Here is a 24,272-nt window from a genome sequence, read left to right on the forward strand (position 1 = left end):
TAGGTGTGGTTTCTGACTTGGCTGCTGGTTTCTGTCACAGTGTCTAGATCGAAGTGCTGGTGTCAAGATCGAACATGTGGTCAGAGCAGGTCGTGGCTCCCACCGATGCTGGGCACTCGTGTTTTCTCCTCATGGAAGCCAGAGTGTGTTGGGCCTGGATATGAAGCTAAAAAGCAGCCAGGAGACATACCTGAAAGCTCTTTTAAGTCTGCTTAGGCATAGCTGTGAAGAAACCGAGCTAGTAATTTTTTTCTGTCTCGTCTACAAATTAAGATAATAATTCCTTTTCCTTACCTTTTGTCTGTTTAGAAGAAACCTCTGGAGGGTGGGGCCTGACTTCAGAGACTGGCACAATGGGACAGTGACTTCAGCTGGCATTTCTGGGGGACTGTAAATAATGGAAAATCTTTATTACTTCTCAAGGGTAAAAGCCCATTAGCATTTGGGACATGCCTGTACTGGTTTCAGAAAGTTCAAGAGGTCTTTTCTTTGCAAGTGCTTTTATATGTCCCAGAATGAATTTGGTCTAGTGTAGCTACAACACACCTAAAAGCCTGTCACTGAGCAGCGTCCAAAACAAGCTTAGCAAATAGGCGTTCACTGTGTTTCAGGCTGTAGTCCTAATTTATGAGCAAGGAAATGGAGCAGGGGAGAAAGAGGCAGCACCATAGCCTTTAGACCCTTCAGGGGAGGCATGGCAAAAAATGTTGAGCAAAAAAATGTCAAGCATTGATGATGTTCTCGTTTGTCAAAAATATAAACAAGTATGTCTCTCTCTAAGCTTATTTCTAATGTAATATTAATCTGTGCGCTCATGTGTGTGTTTGGGCAGGATTTAGAGCATTACATCAGTTTGCTGTGCTGCTAGTTCACTCCGACACATAGCTTTGCTATTGGGGGCTGGTGAGGGAGAGAGAGGAGTGGAAGGAAAGGACTTGAAATGGGGGAAGTGATAGCGCAGCAAGCAAATATCCACTCTTCCTTTAGGAGAAAGGAAAAGAAAAAAAAAAGTACCTAAGCCACTATTTCTAAAACTAGAATTGCAGACAAACGTGGAAGGTGTCATTGTGACAAGACTCTGTGCTTTTGGATCCCATTTCAGATTTCAGACCATTTTGCTTTTCTTTCCCCCTTTCACTCACCCTTTGTTGTCATTTCTTGCTGTGTGAAGTCACATTTAGGTTTGTAAGCTCCTCAGGGAAGTAACCTGTCATTTTTCTTTGTCTGCAAACTGCTATGGACGTCTAGGGCTTGTTATAAATAACAATCATGTCAGAAGCCTCGGGAGGCTAAACATTAGGATTTTGGAAGGTATAGAGTACAGTGAAATACTGTGTGTGCGTATTCACACGTACATATGTGTGAACACATGCGTGTATGCCTACAACATGTGTTGGTCATGGCCTACTTGAGTTGTGCTGCATTTGAAATGTGTTACATGACAGTGACCTGTATAGCAGAGTACGGAAGTATGTTTTTTCTTTTAATCGCTGGCTTCTCTGGGATCTTCTTCATCTTCCTGCTCCAGATTCAACCTGCATGTTGCAGTTCCTCAGGTCCTGTAGGGAGAGTTCTCCTCCTCTCCCCCTCTTCTTGTAGCTGGCCAGAGTGGTTTGCCATATCAGCTGAGGGAGTACTTAGAAATGAGGGGAATTGCTTTCCTCAGCCCAGGGACCCAGCGTTATCTCCTGTCTGGGGTGGGAGGAATGTAGAGAGCTGCATCCAGATCGGCGATAGCAGTGTAATAAGCACTGATGAGTGAGTTCGGTTGCTGCAGCGAGGAGGGGGAGGGAAAGCTTATTTTTAACTGGAAACTATACAAGTGAGACTGAAGTAGCTCTCTGCTGTCTTCCGATCATCAAGTATATGTGTGAGTGAACGAGCCTGTGAACATAGTTAAGTACAGTGCATATATACTAATGGAGTGTGTGATCCTAGTGTATAGGGTGGAGGTAAGTCAGATGAAATGACAGTGCATGCTGGCTTCTTTGTCTGGGTGTTTGAACTCGTGTGTTGTAGTGAGCAATTCCTGATAACATTTATCTACTTCTTTTTTCCAGTCGGATTGATTCTTTTCTGTGCCCTGCTCCTCGTGTTGCCTGTCTCCCAGCCATTCCTCTTTCCCTTCCTAACTCCCATTCCCCTTTCTCTCTTCCATCCTTAATCTTCCCACCCCTTCCTCTCATCTGAGCCTGACCCTTCTGTCTTCTTGCCCCTCCTTCCCAGCCGATCCCTCCCCCTGCTCTGGATCTGCTGGCTGTGGGATTTTTTCTCATGCTCACTGGCAGATGTGACAGCTTTTGGAACTGTATTATCTAGGAACAGCTATATCTGGAGTTGAAAAATCTAACGTGGTTTCCCAGGCAGCAGGAATGGATCGCTGAGAGAATTTCAATCTCCGACTGCTTTTGTCTTGTGGTAGTGACTTTTATTATTTATGTTTGTGACATTTCTTACAGTACAGTTGTCAGCAGTGAATGAAAGACTAAAGTCTAGTAGATGATTATAAAATCAGTGTCACAGTATTTGTGTTATTATATTAAAGGGATGCTGTTTATGTTTAAATACAGGTTTGGCTTGATTTACAAAACCTTATATGCATAAAATGTTCTTATGAATTTCTTAGTGATCTAGAAAAGGCCTGTTTTATGTATTTTATTAAAACATTCTTTAGCTGGGTATTGGAAATACAAGTAAATAGCTCTTGCATGAAAACCACAAAGTGAAAGGAGACTGGTTAAATACAGACCTTCTCAATGAAATGCAAACCCTACACAGATTATTACGATCCATTGGATTTCAAATAACTATTTTTAGCGTATGAATTCCATTTGATCTTAATGCAGTGTACCTTTAAACCACCTGTCTGATATGGCAATGTCTTTATAATTAAAGATTGATGCTGACCATAGAAAGCAAATGTCATTGGATACCCAGGGCTATATTGTTTTTGGAGTTGATTACATTTTGTGCTTTTTAAGACGTCTATTATAAGCCAATAAGGTAGATGCAGGCCACGTCAGCTCGTTGCCCTAAAATTGACCATGAACTTAGTAGATGCTTCTTTCTGGGTTTAGGAAGCATGCTTTTGTATATAGGATCTAAGTAGTCCAGGTGTTGATTGACGGGTATACTGATTTAATGTAAGTATACAAATGTGATGTTTATGCTTATGCAAACTGATAGGCTGGCATAAAGCCACTGTTCTGTTTGGGGCCAAAACATCACCTGGGCTTTAACAATTTGCATTCTGAAGTAGTTTAGCTAGAATCCTTCTCCTCATGAGGAAATGATTGAAATGTTCAAGAAAATTGATACTACAAGTGCTGATGGCTGTGGCATTTGTAACAGCACATTTTACAGGACCCCTTGCTGCCAGAGGCAGTTAAAGAGCAAACTCGAAAGACACTCTGTGCTGTTCTCTGAATATCTTCTCATTATGAAGATGAGATGAGGAATGAAGCTGTGATTGTAGGAGCAGGGGAAGGAAAGATACTAGTTGAAATAGTAGCATCGCTCTGTCCGGAAGTACCCCTGTTCTGGTGGATCAAGTAGCTGTCATGACTGACATGTAGTCAACGATTCAGAACTCAAGCACTTGATATAATACTACAGATATACTTCCTGATTTCCTTGGAGGCTGTAAAAGCTCCTCAGTAGCACCAGCTGTTGGTTTGAATAGTGCTAATGCCATGAGCTATTAGAATCTTTCCTTTCCAGCATTGTCTGCACTTTTTTGTTTGTTTGTTTTTGTTTACAGAATTGCCCTCTGACTTCAGTCTTGATTATTAGTTAATATGCAGCACCTAAGGGGCCTTAGAGATGAATCACTGTGTTTTAGTAGTGGCAATACAGACCTGGAGCACAGATGCTCTTCCCATAAGCTCTCCATTAAGATGTATTTGGGTTTTCATTGGAACATATTCTAAGCAAAGATTATTCTGGCTGTGAAAACTCCTCTAGGCAGAACAGTTGCTTCCAGCCTCTTTTATGGTTCTTTTTCTAGTTGCCTAACCTTTTGCTTTTTTTTTTTCAACTGTAACTTTAGTAGGGTTCTGGACACGGTAATGCAATGGCCATTGTCAGTGTGTGAATTCTGTGTTTCATCAAGGATGGATGGCGTGATTGGGGGTTTAGATGGTGTAAAGGTCCTTCTGCAACAAATACTCCCCATCCCAGTGACCGCAGGATCATGGTAACCAAATTTTAAGCCAGTGTGTATGCTTTTTCAGGATCTCAGTCTAGCACTAGAAAGCAAAGTCATCATTCACCAAGTGGCCTGCATTTTTCTCCCTAAACAAATTTTAAGTTGAACAACCTGGAAAATGTTTGACATATTTCACTGTGGGGAAAAAAAGCACGAGGTTTGCTGATTTTCGAAACCAGTGTCCTCTAGAAGTGTGTTCATGCCTACACCACAACATGTTATCTGTATGTGTTCTGTGTCTCTGACCCTTGTAAATATTTGTTCAGCACAAATAGCTGGAAGGTGAGGTCCTGTGGAGGGGAAGAGCGATCATGACAAAGTTGAAGATTAAGTAGAGAAATATCCTCTACCTGATGTCAAGGAAGGGGTAGCATTCATCGCTTTAAGCAGTATTAGTGAGAAGCAAATGCTAATATTAAACTTGTCAGTGGAAAGGAAAGAGCATATAAACATCTTTTTTCTGCTGGTGGGTATTAATTGCTTTAAAGAAACCTATACAGCTTTTTCCCAAGCTAGAGAGCTTTAGCACTGAACTACCTAAAATGTTTTGGCATTGGGTCTCCATTTTGTCTCACCTCTCTTAAGGCTCTCATTGTGTGGTTCATCCTGTGCATTGACAGAAGGCATCTTGGAGAGGAAATGATGAGCTCTGGAACACGCTAGTTCCATTGCATCCACAGAACAGTAATCTGCCTGTTAAACATGTTTCTCCAACAGCGAATAGGAAAATATAACTTGGAATACTTGTAACTTTAAAGTCATCAAGCCATTCAATAAAATCATAGAGCAATTGAGGGACCTCAAGATATCTGTGGTCCAGTCCCCTGCTCAGGGCAGGATCTGCTCCAAGGGTCAGACCAGGTTGCTCAGGGCTTTGTCTTCAAGAGCAAACTTGCTCTTGGTAACCTCCGAGGATGGAGACGGCACAGCCTGCCTGGGCAACCTGCTCCAATGCTGGACTCTCCTGGTCACAAAAAAGTTGTTCCTTCTATCCAGTCAGGACCTCCCCTGTTCTGCTTTACACCTATCATGTCTCAGACTCCCACCACTCTCCACTGTGAAAAGCCTGGCTCTCCGTGGAATATCCCCCTACTTCTCAGCTGTTTCTTCATGGAAGGAGTAACTTCCCCTCACCCCATCTTCCCCGTCTGTCTGTTGTGAAGAGGTTGTGTCCATCCATTGCAGTCTTCCAGTTATCTAAGCTTTCCCACCTCTGTGACTGCGTGTGGAGCTCCAGTTCTTCCTTTTCCTTCATGCTTTCCCAATTTCAAAAAGGTCTAAAACTTTTGGCTTTATCTATCTACATATCTCTTTTTTTGGCTATAAAGTCTAAATTCAGATTTTGAACGTCTCTTGTGTTTGGGTATATTTAAGTGTTAGCTGGTTTTGGCTTGTTGCAATTGTAATGGCTGTTCACACAAACTGTCTCTCTCAGCCCCCATGGGAAAGGAATCTTAGTTTTTAATTTTAGTTTCTTCAGCAACCTGCTGACAGAGTTTGATTTCCACCTACCACCTCCTCTCTCTCTCCCAAGCCCTCTGTCTAAGCTAGAAAAACTGAGATCCAGAATCAGTCTGGGGCAGCTCTTCTTTTGGCGGCAACTCCGTTGTCTTTAAATGGGAATCAAATGTATATTACTTGGACTAACCAGTGAGAGGCAATGTGAGCCCTGTTCCTGTCCACCCTTCATTCCAGGCTTGTAGTGGAATCAGCACTGTCTAACTGGCTGGGCTCCAAAGCCATTTAACCTAGGTGCAAGCCTGTGAAATGTAAATATATATATTTAAAATGTTTGTCTTGGGCAGTGTGAATTTGTAGAAATAAAGGAAGCTGAGCGGTAGAGTTCAGCCATAGGTGTAGCAGGTGTCTGTTTCTCTTCTGCAGCAGGAGCACTGCTTCCCAGTAGGCAGTGTTGAAAAGTTCACTAGAAATCCTAGCTCAGCCACTGACTCACTCAGTGGTCTGGAGCAAGTCGTTGCTCTCTTGCTGCCTCTGTTTCCTCCATCTGTGAAAGCAGATGATCAACTCTGTTGTTGAGGTGCTTGTCACTGGAGAATATTCTTCATACAACCTAATTAACTAATACATTTGATATGTGCTATTATTGATTGGGCATATTGGACCTCGACATGCTAGAGCACTGATGGTGTTGCCTCCTGTGATTCAGGCATCATGTTCCGCAAGAAGAAGAAGAAACGCCCGGAGATCTCAGCTCCGCAGAACTTTGAGCACCGTGTCCACACTTCATTTGACCCAAAGGAGGGCAAATTTGTGGGCCTGCCACCTCAATGGCAGAATATTCTAGACACGCTGCGGCGCCCCAAACCAGTGGTAGACCCTTCAAGGATCACGAGGATGCAACTCCAGCCTATGAAGGTAAGAGAGGAAGACTACTCTTTCCTGTCCCCGGGCTTTCCTGTTCCCTAGGGAGGGCCAAGGTGAGGCAATGTTTCCATTGCCCCATACGTATTTAAATGGGGCTAAGGGTGGGATTGGTAAGGAATTCAGTGGATAGCAGGGTCTGGGCTTGGATAACGTCTCTCTTTTTTTTTTTTTTTTTTTTTTTTTTTTTTTTGAGGTGATAGTAACTTCATCAGAAATAAGGACAGTAGTATCCTTCATGGCAATAGTGTCACTGTTCAAGTAACCAGCTGGCTGCCTGTCACTATAACAAGGACCTGTGAAAGCCTCTGTGGTAGCTGACAGGGCCTAAGATGTGTTCAGCTGTTGTACAGGGAAGCAGAGAATTTGTGGAGAGACCTGTTTTAGCAAGTTTGTCGTTCTCGTGGGTGAGCAAATTTGGCTGGTAATTAAGTTGACAGGGAAGCCTGAGTGGGAGAGAGCCAGATAGTGCTAGCCTGCTGTTCATGGATGCTGAAGTGAATGAGGGACAGCAGGGAGCAGGACTAGACCAGGGTTTCGGCTAAAAGGGCTTATAAACCAGCATTTTAACAGAAAGTGGACACAGTAAACAGGAGAATGTCCTTAAAGCAAGTCCTTCAGTAAGGAGAAATAAGTTACCAGTCCTTGTAGATGGGTGAATTGAGATGGTTGTCTTGCTTGGGTGGCTGTTGGTGATGGCATCTGGAAACTGTGTCCATAGGTGGTTGCAGGGATCTGCTGTGTGAAGAAAGGCAGATTCATGGTGACCCCTTGGAAAAGGAAATGAAAGGTGGTGACAGAATTACCGTGTTTAGAGTCTTGCTAGCTTGTGAGAAATTTTTGTTCCCAGTTAAAAAAACCCTACAGGGGTCTGAAAATTGAGAGGCAAGTTGTAAAATAGAAGTGTTGCTACATGGATTTTAGGAAGGACATAAAAGAAAATAGTTGTCTATCTGATAAATATAGTTAGCTTTTTGTGTACAGGTGCTTAAAACAGAGGGACTAAATGGGACTACATTTTAGTATAATGCCAGTATTAATGCAAAATCAAACCTGCAATTTAAATGGCACATCAGGATCTTTGAGCAGAAGGCTGATTTAGAAAGGAAAAGCTTGCTCAGGCAGAACAGGTAAAAGAAAAAGAGAGGAGGTATTGCGTTCTGGTTTATGGTGTCCTGAATATGCTTTGAGGTTCAAAATGTAGTAGGAGATAGGACCACAATCCAGAGAAGAGATAAAGTATGTAATAAGAGACCAACTTGGTTAGATCAGGAGCTCTCTAATGAGCTTAAACTGCAGGAGGATTGCTCAGAAGGGTGGAAACTAGGTCAAGTTATAAAGGGCAAATAGAAAAGAAATTTACGTAGGAACAAAACCGGAAGGCCAAGGCACAAAAAGAGATGTTATTCTCAAAGAACATAAAGGACTCTAAGGAGACATCATAAGTACACCAAGGAGGGGAAGGAGGATGAAGGAAAGAATATGTTCACTGCTCATTTTGGAAGAAAGTTAATAACAGATGACACTGAGAATTCTTAAATGTTTAATGATTTTTCTTCAGTCTTTATTGAAAAGGTTAACTGTGATCACTGGGCTAACACAATTAACAGGAGCATGGAGGGATAAGAATGCAGGCGAGAATAGGAAAGGAACATGAGCAGAAATGAGACTTCTTAGATAAGTTACATATTTTCAAGTCAGCTGGGCCTAATGAGATTCAAGGAATTGCAGATAGGTCAGAATAATTTCAATTCCCAAAAAGAGTCTGGAATAAATAAGCAAGTAGTCTATTTGCAGCCACTTCCTAGGGGATAGCAGGGTAATTGCTGGCAGCCAGCATGGATTTATCAAGAACAAATCACGTCAAGCAACCCGATTTCCATCAACCGTAGGGTATCGGGCTTTGGGTCAGGGGGAAGTGATAGTGCTCCCCTATATCTTGACTTCAGTTGGGCTCTTGACACTGTACCTATGGCACCCCCAAAGCAAGCTGAGCAAGGTTGCTCAACTGTTAATAAAAGCGTATTCAAAAGGATAGTGTGAGGCACCACTGTCAAAATAGAAATGTGCGTGAAGAGATTTACTGGAGTTTGTCCCAAGTCTAATACTGGTCGGTACTTTCATGTGTGACTTATTAAACCTGTAGATGGTAAAAGCTGAAAGGAGGTGCAAATCTCTGAGAACAAGGATAGAACACCCAACAGCCTTTAAAAACTAGAGAGGAATCTTAAACTAATACTGCTTTGGGTTTTTTTCCTCCAGTAAGCCCAAGTGCAAATACTCTCTTAGACTGCATCACATAGTTAATTATTTCTGGTAAACTCCATTTAGACAAATTCCTGTTCAATGATACCAATCAATAGTAAGAACTTTTTTTCCCGCCCCTTTTTAAGTGCTAATTGGCCCTATTAGGCCAAACCCTTATACGTAGAATCCTGGATTCAACTATTATAGCTGTTCCTTTTTCTGACGTGTACTGTGCGTAGCTTGTAAAGGGTCACTTTTCTTTTTAAAATCATAATTTCTAAATTTTGGTCAGTATATCGTGATCTTTGCAAGAGCACTCCATATAGATTTGGCTCAAATTTGGATGTTTCTTCATTAATCTGACGCAGTCTTTAATCACAGCTGCCAAGTACAGCTAACTCCTGTCTTCTCTGTCTGCTGGAGACAGGGCTGACTTAATGGACTAGAAGTGCAACAGGGGTGACTTGAATCTAACTTTAGGCAGTTTTTACCTTGGAGGTGCAGTGAGAACTTCTAGAGAGGCCATAGCATCTCTTCTTGGAGGTTTCCTACTTCGAGAACATGCTAGATACAAGTCTTTCTGGAATGACTTTTGTCCATCTACTTTGGACTAGCTGGCCTCTTGAGATTTCTTCCAACTTTATATTGAGTTATTCTTTTTCCCCAGTTTGCAGAAACATTGAGCCATCGGTGAGCGCTGGAGGGGGACCTCTTTCTCTCCGGTGTGCCTGTGCAAACAGGAGCAAGGGTGGGAGGCATCCTGCAGAGCACTCAGTGACTTGGGGGTCTGCATGTTACATCAGGCCCTGCTCAGGCTCATTTATGAACTAGTGCTCTTAATTGAGTGCATTACTGAGGTAAATTGATATGTCTGGCATTTCTAATGGGTGAATTGGAACGGACACAAGACTCTTCCCACCCTGCTGACAGATTGCAAAGACTGGGTTTCTGACCATTTACTTTTGGAATTTTTTTTTCCCTACCGGGTTTGGTGCAGAAATGATGCAGTTTGAGGAGCTGGTGTCCTCAGCATCTTGTTTACTTGACAGCAGCTGGGGCCATGGAGAAAGGTGCATTTATGTGGTGAGGGAGGTATAATGCTGCATTAAGACTGAAGAGCAGAATTTCCTGCTGCAGGTGATGTGTATGCAATGGTATGAGTCGGATGGTCCTTTCTTCACCTTTTTCGACAAAATCTTCTATTTTGCCTTTCATTCTCAGGTGCTGAGTGAACTGGGCACTCGTTTTCTGCACTGTGGTGGCATTCTGTTGAAATTACTGGAGCTGCTCTGTTGCACCAGTTAAATATCGGGCTCAGTGTAATTAATTCAGCATCTTTAGAAGGTCCCTGGAGCTCAGTTAGCAAACAGGAGATTGCCATCACTCCAGGGAAGGACTTTCCTCAGGCAGAGATTCATGAAAGTGTAGGAGTGATCCTATGCTGTGAATTTCTGTGAAGAAATGAAATGTTTTGGTTCCCAGCACTAAAAAAGCTTCTGTAAGCTTTTTGGTTCCAGAATAAACAAGGTAGAGCACTACATAATATACCAACAGCTTCAAGTATCCTACTTGTATAGTGCTGTTGATTGTTTGGATGGAAGCCTTGTTCTTCATCATTTGCTTACAAGGCAGTTGTGAGCCGTTGTGACCCTTTGTTCGTAATTTTTAATTATAATAGCTTGGCAGAACAGAGGAGAGATGCAGTGCTGGAACAGTGTGGTCTTCACTGGTCAGGATTAAGATGCGTTAGCAAAAATTGTAGAGAACCAGGCTAAGGGAGGCTGACTACAACACTATTGAGAGTGCTTCAGGGAAAAGATGAACCTCCTGTTGGAATGGGGAGGTGAGTTTTTCAGATAGAGCTTACGGCATGCTGTAACTTCTGAGAATTAACGTTCTCAGGAGCTTGGTGAGCCTACGTTAGTGATGTGGTGTAGCACAGTTTCAGCACAAGAGAATCAGGAGTGCTAAAAAGACCCTAGTTTTGTGCTAAGGTTGTGCTCCAGACTGTGAGCATAGCAGCAGAATTCACTGTTCCGGCTGAAAGCACTGCTGCCTCTGACAGAAGGATGGAACCCAGGGAGTCTTCCCCCCCCCGCCTTCTCCTCAGTAAAGGACAAGGAAAAAAGGCAGAAAGAAAAACTTCTCTTTTTTTCCTAAGTTCCTGGGGTTGTCTTTGGCTAGACAAACAAAATCTAACCTTTGTCAGGGTACACTGAGCCGCAGTTTTCACAGCTCTAACACTTTTTCTCTGCCTTCCCTATGTTTCACAGACTGTGGTAAGGGGCAGCACCATGGAAGTGGAAGGCTATATCTCCGGGATACTCAATGACATCCAGAAGCTTTCTGCCATCAGTTCGAACACTCTGAGGGGAAGGAGCCCTACCAGCAGGAGGAGAGCGCAGTCCCTCGGGCTCCTGGGGGAAGACAGACCCCCAGACATGTATCTGCAGAGTCCTGAAGCAGACTGGGCAGACAAATACGGAAACTACCTCAACTGTAATGGTGGAACCAAGGTGACCCGGAGGCAGACTATGTGGCCAGATTACAAACCCCGCCTGGAAGGACAGTCTCACCCCAACGGCATGGTGATGAAAGCACAGTCCCTTGGACCTTCGGAGTTCCGGGGTGCTGACGGCAGCTGCCTCCAGCGTGCCTCTGGTTTGCAGCACATGCCAACTCTGCCGGCGGAGGGTGAGAAGGCAGGGAAAAAGAGCTCAGAGGAGTGCTGGCCTCAGCCTTGTCTTGTACGGCAAGCAAGCGCCAGGCCCTCAGGGGAGGGCAGCCCTAGCTCCAAATCCAGGGAGAACAGCCTGAAGAGGCGGCTGTTACGCAGTGTGTTCCCCTCATCCAGCGGCTCAAACAAGTCGGGCACTTCCCTGCAGATAAAGGTACGGTTATTCAGTGGCTTTGAGTGAGTGCAATGTTGACTTTACAGTTCCAGAGGCTACTTACACAGCTGAACAAATTTAATTGCAAACATCATGCAACCATCTGTTATTGTTATGATTAATGCTGGAATCAAAATAGTCCTGGACAGGGGAAATGTGTAGTCCGCCTAAGCTTCACAGAACATACTGTTAGGCATCGCTCAAAATGGCAGCCAGAAATACACGAGAAAGGGCTTGTTAGTGGAGCTGGGTTAGCAGGTGTGTAGGCTGGGAAGGGAGGTAGGGGGCTTACTCATTTTTGCCCTTCTGTAGTAGTAAAGGCATAACTTAAATGCCGTTATACTAGCAGAAATGTGCTTTTGCCATTTGGGAAATTGCCATAATTTACATTAGTAATGTATTCTTTCGCCTGTGCGAAATAGAACTACCTCAGGAGAGCTTGCTGGTTATAGCTGTATGTGCCAAGCTGCCTACAACAGGAACGCGCTATCAAACAGGAAACCTGGCTGTTGGTTTTTGTAAGGATGGGACAGCTCACACGGCTCCCTCTCCCCCAGGAAAGTGATGCTGAATGAATGACTCACTTCTTACTGAACGAGGAGAAAAACTCTGGTTCCTGTTGCTAGGTAGGGAACGTAGCCCTTTGGGCCACTGCTCCTCATTCACCCTGGGCTAACCCAGCACCCGGTGCCCTGGCACAGCCATCCCATGGTTTCAGTGGCTGTGCCGGGCTGGTGCTGGGCCAGGCTAATTTCTAGCAGGTGTGGAGCCCCTGAACTCAGATGACAGTAACTGCTGGCCCAACAAAACTTACTGTTCTAAAGCGTATGGCAGGGTGCGGCACTCTCCAACCTGGCTTCTCGCAGTTTGAGTAAGGACCAGGCTCAAGCCTTTTGGACACAGCCTTCTCCCTGTGGATTGCCTTTCCCAGGGAATGGGATTTTAAAGGAATTGCAGTAGTTCCGTAGCACAAACTGTGCTTACTGCTGTCTCAGTAATGCTGTGCTGACTGGAGGCACGTCCCTGAGTGCTTAGGCCGCTTTGCTCTCTTCTAGCAAGGGTGGCTTTGCCATGCCTCAGCACTTTCATGGGAGGAGCAGAGGCTACTGGCCCCACGGCGTGTGCGTGTGCTTTGGTGTGTCAGAGCTCAAGCCGTTTGTGAGAGGAGTAGGAAAGACCTTGAGGTTATCTAGTCTATCTCCCTGCTCTGGTGAAGGAGCTGCACCATCACCATCGCTGGCAATTGTTTATCTAAGCTGTTCTGAACAGCCGGTAATGATTAAAGCCTTGGTCTCCCTCACGGTGGGGTGTAGCTGTGATGGGGAAGAAATGCAGAGCTGCAGATGAAAGGGACAGGGTGTATAACAGGCTGAAAACGGGGAGCTGGGTGCCTTGACAGGCTGCCTAGAGCTGCCATGGGAAGGTCGAGTGCTCTTTCCTTTCAGCCTGATGTAGGGGGGAAGGAGTGAGACAACCAGTGACATCTCAAAATGTCTAGAGACTGAAAATGTGTATATAGGGGCTGTCAAATTACAGGAGCAGGAAATAATACTTACGTGTGGTTAGATAAACGTGTGTGAGCTTGCGTGCATGTTGTGTGCCCTTTTGCGTGCTCTAGGTTATATAAAAACTTTTTTCCCCCCCCTCTTTCCTGAGACAAAACAAGAGTTGGGCAATAAGTGCTTCATTGCCACGAGCATGTCTCTGCAGGACCACAGGGGTGGAGCTGCTAAATGAGGAGGAAGGAACTTGTGACAGGCAGTTGGGGTTTGCGCACTCCTGCACCCCAGTGCCAGGCACTACTAAATCATACTTCCAGGGCCTGTGTGTGTGTGAAAATGAGCTGTATGTGTGTGAGGCTTATGCAGATTTTACTGTTGACAGAAATCCTTGATTAAAACCCAAAGTGCACAGAATTAAATTCTATGCAATTATTTTCTGAGACAGAGAAAATGAGTGCTCTTTAAAGAATTTCTCTATTGGCACTTTTCAGTTTCCATACCCATATTATTAACTTTATTAATAATCTGTCTGGATTGTGAGAGAGAAAAAGATTGTTGCTTTGAAGTTTTTATTTGGCCCTATAATGTAAGTGATTGGCTTGCTCTTTCTGAAGTTGCTACTTTGTCAGATCCACTATTATTTTGCATATAGCTAAGTATATAATGTATTTTATACCTAACCTGCTAGGTGGTGCTGAATTTTAATTAGTCAACATTTCCAGGGTGAGTGTTAGCACTTTAGGATTTATCCTTCTCGGGAGATCTGTGCTAGCATGGGTTCACGGTGCTTGTCCCGGAACAGAGTGCTAACTCTGTGTCCGATCAACAGGAATATTCTGCAGGTACCAGTGGAAAGTGCAGAGAGTTTTCAGTAGGCAGAAGCATAATTACCCAAAGGGAATTAGGCCAAGACATCAAAGTGATTTACAGCTTTGGCATGAATCCTCTTTCCTTTTATATATAGGAAGATCAGAGGCACGGAGGGATAAATGATTTTCAAATTCTCTGCAGCGCACGTTGCCCCTGAGTTTTGGTGGCAAGGTTGGAATGCTTTTTAGCAGCTTTTTTGGTGGTTCCCCCCCGCCTCCCCACCGTGGGTTTTGGGTTTTGATGGTTTTTTAAAGCATGTGCTTTAAAAGGTCCCTTTTAAACTGCCTCAGTTTGGAGGCCTTTACAGTGTAGCACCCATCCTGTAACTGATTCTTGAAAATCTGCAGCCATGTGGCTTCCCCTTGGCGTGCAGCATGGGTCAGGCAGACCTGCGGACAAGAACCTAGAGGTCTCGACTCCAGTCTGCTGCAAAATGCACTAGGCCAGTGGCGTAACACGCAACTGACTCCTCACCCTTCTTGCTGCTTGTTAATCTAACCATCGCTTTTTCTTTCTTCCATTTTCATATTTATTCTTCTCAAAGGCCAACGCTTTCTTCAGGCCCCAGCAATGGGGGTCACCACGCAGCCCTGCAGCCAAAGCCCAGTCCCTTCCATCAGATCCACCTGCATCCGATTTCCCCAGGATGATCTCAGAAGCTGGGACCCCCCAGAAGTCACCCACAGCAGAGAAGGCAATTGCACTGCCACCGGGCAGGCCGTCACCGGCAGGATCTCCCAGGAACCGGCAGACTCAGACTAGTTCTAGCAACCTTCACCTTCCCCAGGACTCTTCTGTGAAAGGGCAGCTGGCCAGCGAGGACCCGGTGGTTGTGACTCATGAGCAGTTCAAAGCTGCCCTTAGGATGGTTGTGGACCAGGGGGATCCCCGGACATTGCTGGAGAATTATGTAAAGATTGGTGAAGGGTCCACAGGTATTGTCTGTATTGCTCGAGAGAAGCACTCAGGGCGGCAGGTGGCCGTGAAAATGATGGACCTGAGAAAGCAGCAGCGCCGGGAGCTCCTTTTCAACGAGGTAAGCGTGGTAGTGGGAGGTGGGGTTCTGCTGTCCACCGTAAAGCTGTGGTAACAGTCAGTGTGGTAAAGAGAAGGGAAGAGCAGGAGACATCTTCCTTTTAATAGAATTGTGCTAGTACCAAGAAGAAAAATGACTGGGGGGATGGAGGCTGCTGCATTGTATTCGTAGGGTTGTGCATGCTTGCTTTGTTGGATAAAATTCAGTGGTGTTGGTGATTTTGTGGTGGTCGGTTGTCCGCTGTGTTTTTACAGGTGGTGATAATGAGGGACTATCAACATGTCAATGTAGTGGAGATGTACAAGAGCTATCTAGTGGGAGAGGAGCTCTGGGTGCTGATGGAGTTTCTGCAGGGGGGAGCCCTCACAGACATTGTCTCTCAGATCAGGTACGAAGCAAAATCCAAAACATCAATACTTGTGTAGCAATAGCGTGGAGATTTCTGGGAAGAACACTTTCCCTCAGAGCTCTTCCGTTTGCAGTGCCCTGAAACTACTACATTTTGACTGTCATCCATTCGAAGTATGCAATAATACTTCTGTTGTGGAAGGGACTTCACTTGCAGTACCGATCCCTTCAGATGCCCACTATTCATCTACTTGATGACCTTCCCTGTAAAACACGGTATCATAAAAAGTATTGTTTACTATATCTGTTGAATTCTGGCCAGGAAGCTCATTGAATAAGTATTAAAGAGCATGCAGAAATAGTTTTTGTGGTGCCCTCAGTGAGGCTGAATTTGTGGCTAACTCCTCTGGAGAAGTGCAACAGAGCCTTGAGATCTGGACTCCTTCCCAAATTTCATTGCCTAAAGATAGCAGCTACTGGACACTCTCCTAAATTTGTTTTCTTATCTGCACCACTTCATTAATGCCCAAAGCATTTCTGTAGGGCAAAGAAGTTGTTCTCAAATGGCCTCTAGAGTCCCACTCACAAGGTGTTCTGGTGACGCAGTTATGATGATGGTGCCTTACCCGTGACCCTGGAGCACCCTCCCTCTTCCCAGCAGTCCTGCGAAGCTGTGAACCAGCGCAGGGAATGCCAGTGAAAAGGCTGATCGAGAAAGTCTGTAGGATGAGCTTTCCTTTTTTGGAGATTCAGAATCTTAATTGGATTACAAATTAGGTGGTATTGCTAATGCTAATTGTATTTACTTTTTTTTAATCATAGTATACCTTTAATTCACTTAGGTGCTTTGACTAGCCTTTACTGATCCTGTGGTGGATTTAAGGCATATATCTGGCTCTGTCAGGTTCGCTGTTTTGGAAGTGCATCTGTGATGGGTTTGGGAGGCATAAAAATTGTTTATTGTCAATTAGTACAGATGACAAAGTAGATTGTCCTCTGTAGCCTCTACAGCCCCACCTCTAAGGAGTGTCTCGAAGACACTTAGCTGGCCAGGCCCTCCAGCATTGAGTTCAGAGGCACATCTCAGGGTCTGAGAACCAACATTTAATCCTGAAGGGTGCTGACTTTACAGCATTGCAGAGCCAGTGAAGCTCTTGTAACTCTTAGCTAGTAATAGAACCAAGGTAAAAAAAAAATAATTAAAATATATTGTAAAGAGGTTTATGAAGAGTCTGTGGTTTATGTCCAGCAGTGAGACTGAATTCTATTGTGAGACCTCAGCCTTGATTTGAGTTATTTTACAAAGCCGTCCTTCTGAACCTTTTAGTGAATGCTTGTTTTTCCACATAGTGGAAACAGGATCTGTTATAACCATAACATTTATCAAAAATAAGCTGCGAGCCTTTATCAGTTTTTCACAGGGAGGAAAATACCCTCATTCCATTCATTAAACATTTGCTGAAGGTGATAACAGATTTGCATCTCCAAGAGTGAGGTAATCCTCTAGTAATCTATTTTACACTACGCAGTCACTTGACTGAGACCAAATTCCATATGTGACAAGCTGAAAGTGCACCTCTTGTTATACTTGAGGACCACAGAGCTCAGAAGTGCACCAGCTTTTCTTGCAGCTCATGCACTACGAAGTGAAAAGCGCTATTTCCAGATAGGTGAGGTTCTCTGCTGGGGAAGTCCTGGAGTTAACCCGTAGAGGCAGAGGGACAAAGGCTAAATCACAGTGGCAAAAGCAGCCCTCTGCCATGCTTTGGGTGTATTTGCCATCAGCGCGGCACAGTGCAGCCACCACGTGCAGCTGCCCTGATCAGATGGTCAGTTTGGTACGGTAAGAGATGGAATGCAAGCCAGCAGCAGAAGTGTAGGTGTCTCAGCTGATGATGCAGCCTCCTTCGTGAATGTGTAGAAATTGCTCTTGGGGATTTAGAAGGTGCTGGTATGTTCTGCACGGTTCTGCCTTCTGAGTGCTGTCTTCTCCTCGGTCTTACCTGCAGAGCTGGATTTGAGGAGGTGCCATTTCTGTGCCCTCAGCTGTGAGTTGTTTGAAACAACTGCTAGATACAGGCTGAGAATCAAAAGTACTCAGGTTGGGTACTTCAGCTATTCTTTGAAAGACTTAACTTCTAGCATTGCTCAGTATGAACGTGCAAAGAATGCTGTCGCTGTCCCCAGTTAACAGGAGATCATTTTCATTTCTACCATTTTCACTTATACTTGATCATGAAGGTTCTTGTGTTGGTATTCCAAGCAGCAAGAGCTTCTAAAGATATGGTTCTTGGTGCTCATGCTCAAATTATGTATTTAGATGCTTTCCGGATGAAGTTGCACAATAAACCTTGTGAACAATAGCTTTACTATATTTAGTTAAAGAAAAGCTGTCTCAATGGTTACTGCGGCTCCTTGGCACAAAGCAGCAGCCTTGCCTATCAGAATTGCTTGAAAGAGCATCTTGCAGGATGAATTTAGATACAAGATTTAAAATCAATTTCTCAGTATTAGACTTATGAAAATGTAAAATTGCTAACCATCAAGATGAAAATGTTTTCAACAGTAAAAGACACAGTCAGAGAACAACAGTAAAAGAGAGATAGTAATGGTCACAGGGAGCCAAAATATGTATCTGCAATTCAAAGTTGCACTGTGCCTTTGAAGAGGACCTGTGAATGGGTGCTGTCTGCTGCCCAGTGCAATGCAGTTACTCTTGTGTCCTTAATTTCAGGCTAAATGAAGAGCAAATTGCAACAGTGTGTGAATCGGTGCTGCAGGCTCTGTCGTACCTTCACTCTCAGGGGGTCATTCACCGAGACATCAAGAGCGACTCCATTCTTTTGACGCTGGATGGAAGGGTATGTTTCCCCCAACAAACAAATTGTTTCCTGTCTTCTGCTGCATTAGTCAGTCCCCTTATCTCCTTTCTGTTCTGTTTGTGCCTCATCATCTTACTCCCTTTGTCGTCTTTGTGTTTCCCTCCATGTTGCTTAAAAAATATTTTTAAGGTTGGCTGCTTTTCTCTACGTACAGGTCAAACTCTCCGATTTTGGCTTCTGTGCTCAGATCAGTAAAGATGTACCTAAAAGAAAGTCCCTAGTAGGTACTCCCTACTGGATGGCTCCAGAAGTTATTGCAAGGATACCATACACTACTGAGGTAAGGGACCACTTCCATAATATCAGAAGAGGTAGCAAATAATATTCTGAAGTTTTACAGGAAAATAACTACTGGCTTTTCTAGGAAGAGCCTCTAGAGTCTATTCAAAATATAAACGTGACTGTGACTACAGATTTGATTGCGATTATATCAATATTTCCTAAAACGGTAGAAAAACAGGTTGTTCAGCTTCCAGGAACAAGATGTAAACTTATTCTATTCTTATACCTGAAGCTTGGCGTAGACTTGTATCTGCTGTAGTGTGGACAGATGTTAGCAAGGAGCAGCCTGTGACACGATAGGGATCAGTAAATCAATGCCATAAAGAGGGGAGGGGAGGAAGGCAGGCACAGGTGTGAGCGTTGAAATTCAGGGCAGGTGACAGCAGACTGATGAGTTTTGTTTACCAACCAGCCAGGTGTAGCACAAGCAGTTACTTGTAGACCTTTACATGTTGCAACACCAGTGTGGTTCAGTCCTAAGTGCAAGGCTGTCTTAAGCTGCGGTAAGGAGTCCAGCAGCATCAGCTGGGTTAAGGTTTTACTCTCTCAGTACCATTTGTCACGGGCAGGGTGCCTTTATCTTTGTGAAAGGAACAAAGCCAAGGACCTAGGGCTCTGAACTGTGTGTGTTGATGTGACTTTGGCTCCCACAGGTGGATATCTGGTCTCTGGGGATCATGGTGATAGAGATGGTGGATGGAGAACCCCCCTATTTCAGTGATTCTCCAGTCCAGGCAATGAAGAGACTCCGTGACAGTCCTCCTCCCAAACTGAAAAACTTCCACAGGGTGAGCATAATGGCAAACACTTGTACACCTGATGATTATCATGGGAAAACATCCGTATTGGCTGTTCCCAGTAAAGCTGGCTGTGAATGTGGTGATCTTGCTAGGACATGTTTCTTGGGGAACTTCTTTGGCCTGGGTGCCTCAGTGGATGCAAGCTGCTGCTGACAGCTAGTGGCTGCTTTGGGAAACAGCCCTGATAACGCTGGGTCACTTGGGCATAGGCATGGTCACGCAAGTCAAAGCTGCTTCAGGCAGACCCGACAGGTAATGTCTTGCTGATGTCGATAGCATAGCTCATCTTCTAGGGAAGTAAACAGGAGGATCCTTGCTCTTGAGAGTTTCAGGCTTTCAGGACTGCAAAGACTGCATTATGGTCGGAGCAGGAGAGCTCAGCACAGGCAGTAGCCCATGGAGACACTGCAGCTATCTTGAAGATGAACTCAGCTTCATGGTTTCTTATGAAAAAGCAGCAGTGACATAAGGAATACAGTGATTACCTTTTAGTCGCCACTTAGAGCAGTCCTCCTTTCATTTCAGTCCAAGCCTCCAAGATCAGATAGCTTCTGCAGCATTCTGAGCTATCTGGCCTTTCCAATTAATCAGGCTATCTGCAGCTGCAAAAACTGAATTATTTAACAGAGTAGACTGCTGAACTAACAGCATACACTCAGACATCAACAGCTGCTCTTTCCTCTTTGCCTTTGCAACACTAATTACAATTTCAAGGTCACATTCTGGACCTGGTGCCTGCACTCCTTAGGCGGTGTAAAGCCGGTTCTGGTCCAGACTGCGCACCTTGCTTGGTGACACGACCCTACCTGTGAAAGGCAGAGTCACTTATAGGCTTGCTCTGCTCCACTTTCTGCTGGAAACCAGTTTGCTTCCCAGGAGATCTCTGGATTGCCAGGCTGCTGGCCATCCTCCCCTGTCTCCCTGCTGCTTGCGTGGAGCTCAGCACCAGCTGTGGATCCAGCCCTCCATCCCAATCATGGTTAATGGGTCACCATGGGCAATTGCTGTAGGACTGGGTGCCACAGGTTAAATGGCCACTGCCTGGGATAATCTCTGCTGCCTTCCTAAAACATAGGTAGATCTATTGACAGAGTGATAAAGGCTGGATCCTGGCACTCACACCCAGCTGTGTTGTGCCTTCTCCCTCTAGCAATCACAATGAAGTTGTTCAAAGTGCTCATGAAATAGGCAGTAGCTCAGTGTTGAACAGTATTTCATGATTCTATGATCTACTTTTAAGTTAACCAGAGCTGGGAAAATGCCCCCAGTCTAAAATGGATGTAATTAGCAGCATTAAAATAAATAAATATATGCCAAGTTCATTTTTTATTCAGTTTTAATGATGCAGAGGATTACCACCAGCAAGAGATGTGCAATGCCTTGAAGTGGTTCTTGGGTCTGGCTACTCAACAGGCTTTACACATCTTCCAAAGGACAAACCTGCTGAGGTCACTTAGCTTTCTGTTACACGGTTCTGCAGTCTCTTCATCTTCTTGTACCACCACCATCAGGTTTCCAGACTCTCAAAACCTATTTGGCAATCCAATTTAACTACTTCTTCCATGATCTGTGGCCAGTAAAAGAATGAATTGATCAACCCTTCATGCTCAATGATGTGCATTGGGTAGCAGGAATTCTGTTGAATTTTTAAGCTGAAATGCAGAAAAGATTGAATAACAAAAATAACTTAGATGGAAGGACATGGCAGGCAGTCTTGTCTTAATCTACTGTGCCCCGTTAAAAAGAAAACAACCTGTGTAAATGTGACAGAAAGGTATTGCTGCAGCACAAAAAGCATCCTGTCTCCTGTTGCATTTCTGTGCCGAAACAGGGTTACAGAGCTGAAATTACAGGATCCTTGTTAAGCAAACCTGCCTCAGCAGCCTGTGGGTGCATGAGCTGTTGCCTGGTTCCATTGTGGGGCTGACTTGGTTGGTTGCTTTTTCACAGACCTCCCCAGTTCTGAGAGACTTCTTGGAAAGGATGTTGACACGGGATCCACTAGAAAGAGCAACGGCACAAGAACTCCTGGATCACCCCTTTTTGCTCCAGACAGGACTTCCAGAGTGCCTGGTCCCCCTTATCCAACAATACAGAAAGCGTACCTCTACCTGCTGATTTTACATAAGGGGAAATGCTAGGAAAAAGTAATGTTTATTTAAATAAAAAAGAAAAAAAAAAAAGAGACTGGGCAGTCTCGTCTTGCTAATGGTGCTTGGAACTTGTCAGCAATCATTTTAGAGGATGAATGTGAATACTGTCCTTGCATTCTCAGCCTCTTGTGGCTTTTCTTGCTGAAGACAATCAATACGTACTAGATCCAAATAAGACCAAGTATGTCTCAAGAACAAAGCAGGTGTCTTGTGGCTTGTGGATGGCTTCTTCTGAAGAATGGCATTTTAAAATGGAGTTTGAAGTTGCGTATCTGAATGTCTGCAAGTTCCTGCAAACCTTGGCTGCTGACTACTGAACTGGAACAATATTTCCCAATTAGAAATGTGATCTTCGTTTCCTTAGTTGTACACTGGAGTCTTGACCTGACTCGGATGTATGGTTTTGGGATACAGACCCCCTTAAACTCTCAAACAATGCACAAAGACTTGACAATTTTTTTCTTTGAGACTTTTTCACAGATGATTTTAATTTCCTTTGTTTAAATGTGGACTTAGAAAACTGTACATATTTTCCAAGGGAGCAGGTGTGATATGTATATATTTGTTTCTAAATGGCTCTCTGGCACCACCATGCTTCACCTTCACTGAGGAATATGTATGGTTTAGTGGTCAATCTTGAATCCATTTCATGATCTTAAGCTTTTGGAGGGGGAATCCCTTGGATGCAGACTCTGTGAAGATGGGTGTTCTTGCTACCAGGATCTCACGGTTGAAAATTCACAACACTCAACACCTCCAGTGCTGGTGGGAATGGAGAGGCTGAGAGCTGGCTCCTGCACTGGGTTTCCAGGCACCTTTCTTTCCAAGTCTTTTCTCCCAAGAGAGGCTGAGAAGTGCTGCCCTGGGACGATTGTTGGGCAGCCATGGGGGATGCTCTAGGAGACTGAATGAAAAGGTTTCAGCCGTCCTGCATACCCCAGGAGAGATTTTTGTGTTCGTGTGAGGTGGTGTGTTGAGCCTTGGTCTCCCCTGCTTGCTACTGCAGAACATGGGGAGAAGGGAAACTTTTGATGTATGTTTTGTTATCGGTAATGCCCTATCCCACCATCCCTTCGCTGATACGTTTGGAAGGTTACTGGTTGTCTAAACAGCTCTTTCAGTTATTATTTTAAAATAGATTTAGATATTTTGTATGATACACTTTCTGATCGGTGAGATAGTCAAGGTAATTGGACTCTAGGTCAGGCTGTAACGTTGTACAGTAATGGTGTGTATTGTTGTGAGGTCTCAAGAATATAATCTTACATGTGGAACTGGGATCCTGTTTTGAAACTCCAGATACAAATTTATAGGAATTTAAGTTATTCTTGGGACAGGCCTGCTGTCTCAGAAGGAACCTCATGATTGCATTTTCCTCAGAAGATGTTAATAATCTCTATCCTCTGCTATTTACTCCAGTTACAGATCCTGCTTCAAAATTGAAGCCACAGTCGATTACTTGAAGTAATTTGGGATGGAATTCATCTGCACTGATGCCAGCCATCAAACGATGGGCATCCAGTCTGTGAAGCACATAGGTTGGCTCTGTAGACCATGGTGCAAGGAGCACCTCAGAGGGTGATTCATCTCCATTCTCTCAGATACCTGCTGAAGGATGAAATTGCTGTCCCTCGAAACCGCTCTGCCTGTGGATGGCAGAGGGATCGTAGGTGGTTTGCCTGGACTGGGTGTTGATGAAGTTGGTTGAAATTAATTCATTTAGCTCCTCCTTAGCTGCACTGGAAAATTTTTGATGTAAAATGTTTCTGTATTCCAGATATACTGCTTTTTTTTATGCAAAAGAGCAGGGCTTTGAAAAGATTTATAATTTGAAACAAACGATCCTGCTCGTCTGTAGTTGTGAATCCTTTGCACTTGTGTTTTAAATTAAAGTAGATCTTGATTTATTCATAAGCCTGTTGCAGTGCTGAGATGCTTTAAAATATGTCTATAGTTCAGAGATGTAAGGGAAGTGTGAACCTTGAAGTCTGGTCTAACTTATCTGTTCTGTGGCTATGTGGCTTTTAAAACAAGAAGAGACTGCAGCAGAAGCCTGGATCCCGAAACAAACATTTCTTGGAGACAGGGATGACAGGTTTAACTTTTAGCACCGTTTTATGCTTTGGCCCAAGTCTGACTAAACACAGTGAGGGAAGGCCCCCTTGAAAGATTGCATTCAAGTATCTTATAAAATATTAAAAATTCATTACCATATTTGCGAAGAATGCACAAAGTATCCATCTTTCTGTCCAATATAGAATTAAATATCTGACTCTTGTGTTTCTCTCTTTACAGTTCGTGCATGGCGTATCACCAATTAATTGCTCCATTACTTAGATGAGTGTGGTATCAAATATAAATCCAAAGGCAAACCTAGATCAGTTAAAAGATTGAAGCTGTGTCTCCAGGGCCAACAGCTCCTTCCCCAAGAAGCAGGCAGCCAGGCAGGAGAATTATGATAAACAGAGCAGGTTCGTAATTTGCATTGCAGTAGCGTTCAGGAGCGAGATTTCTTGTATGCTAAGCGGTACCGAAGTATTAACAAACTGTAGCCTCTTCTCTGAAGAGCTCGTAGGCTACGCAGCGGGTAATTATGCTCTGAGATGTTGTTTTCTCTGATTATCTTTTCATATATACTTTCAACAAGGCTATGCTTATGTCTCAGGGTTTTC

General features: G+C 44.1%; 1 protein-coding gene across 3 annotated transcripts in view; it reads left to right on the forward strand.

The window, feature by feature from the left end:
• LOC121094971 (serine/threonine-protein kinase PAK 6-like) overlaps nt 1-24,272 on the forward strand; it is a 28,656-nt gene extending 4,384 nt beyond the window's left edge. The window contains exons 1-9 of one of the 3 annotated variants that reach the window (XM_040609203.1): nt 1,480-2,418; nt 6,375-6,583; nt 11,110-11,727; nt 14,644-15,135; nt 15,390-15,523; nt 18,218-18,344; nt 18,520-18,645; nt 19,301-19,435; nt 21,398-24,272. In XM_040609203.1, coding sequence (XP_040465137.1) covers nt 6,380-6,583; nt 11,110-11,727; nt 14,644-15,135; nt 15,390-15,523; nt 18,218-18,344; nt 18,520-18,645; nt 19,301-19,435; nt 21,398-21,565 — 2,004 coding nt within the window. In that variant the 5' untranslated portion in view covers nt 1,480-2,418; nt 6,375-6,379 and the 3' untranslated portion in view covers nt 21,566-24,272. Of the gene's footprint in view, nt 1-1,479; nt 6,584-11,109; nt 11,728-14,643; nt 15,136-15,389; nt 15,524-18,217; nt 18,345-18,519; nt 18,646-19,300; nt 19,436-21,397 lie in introns of those variants that run through there. The other 2 variants (XM_040609201.1, XM_040609202.1) reach the window with 2 other exon arrangements.

This window comes from Falco naumanni, chromosome 10, assembly GCF_017639655.2.
Source record: "Falco naumanni isolate bFalNau1 chromosome 10, bFalNau1.pat, whole genome shotgun sequence".
Taxonomy (NCBI): Eukaryota; Metazoa; Chordata; class Aves; order Falconiformes; family Falconidae; genus Falco; species Falco naumanni.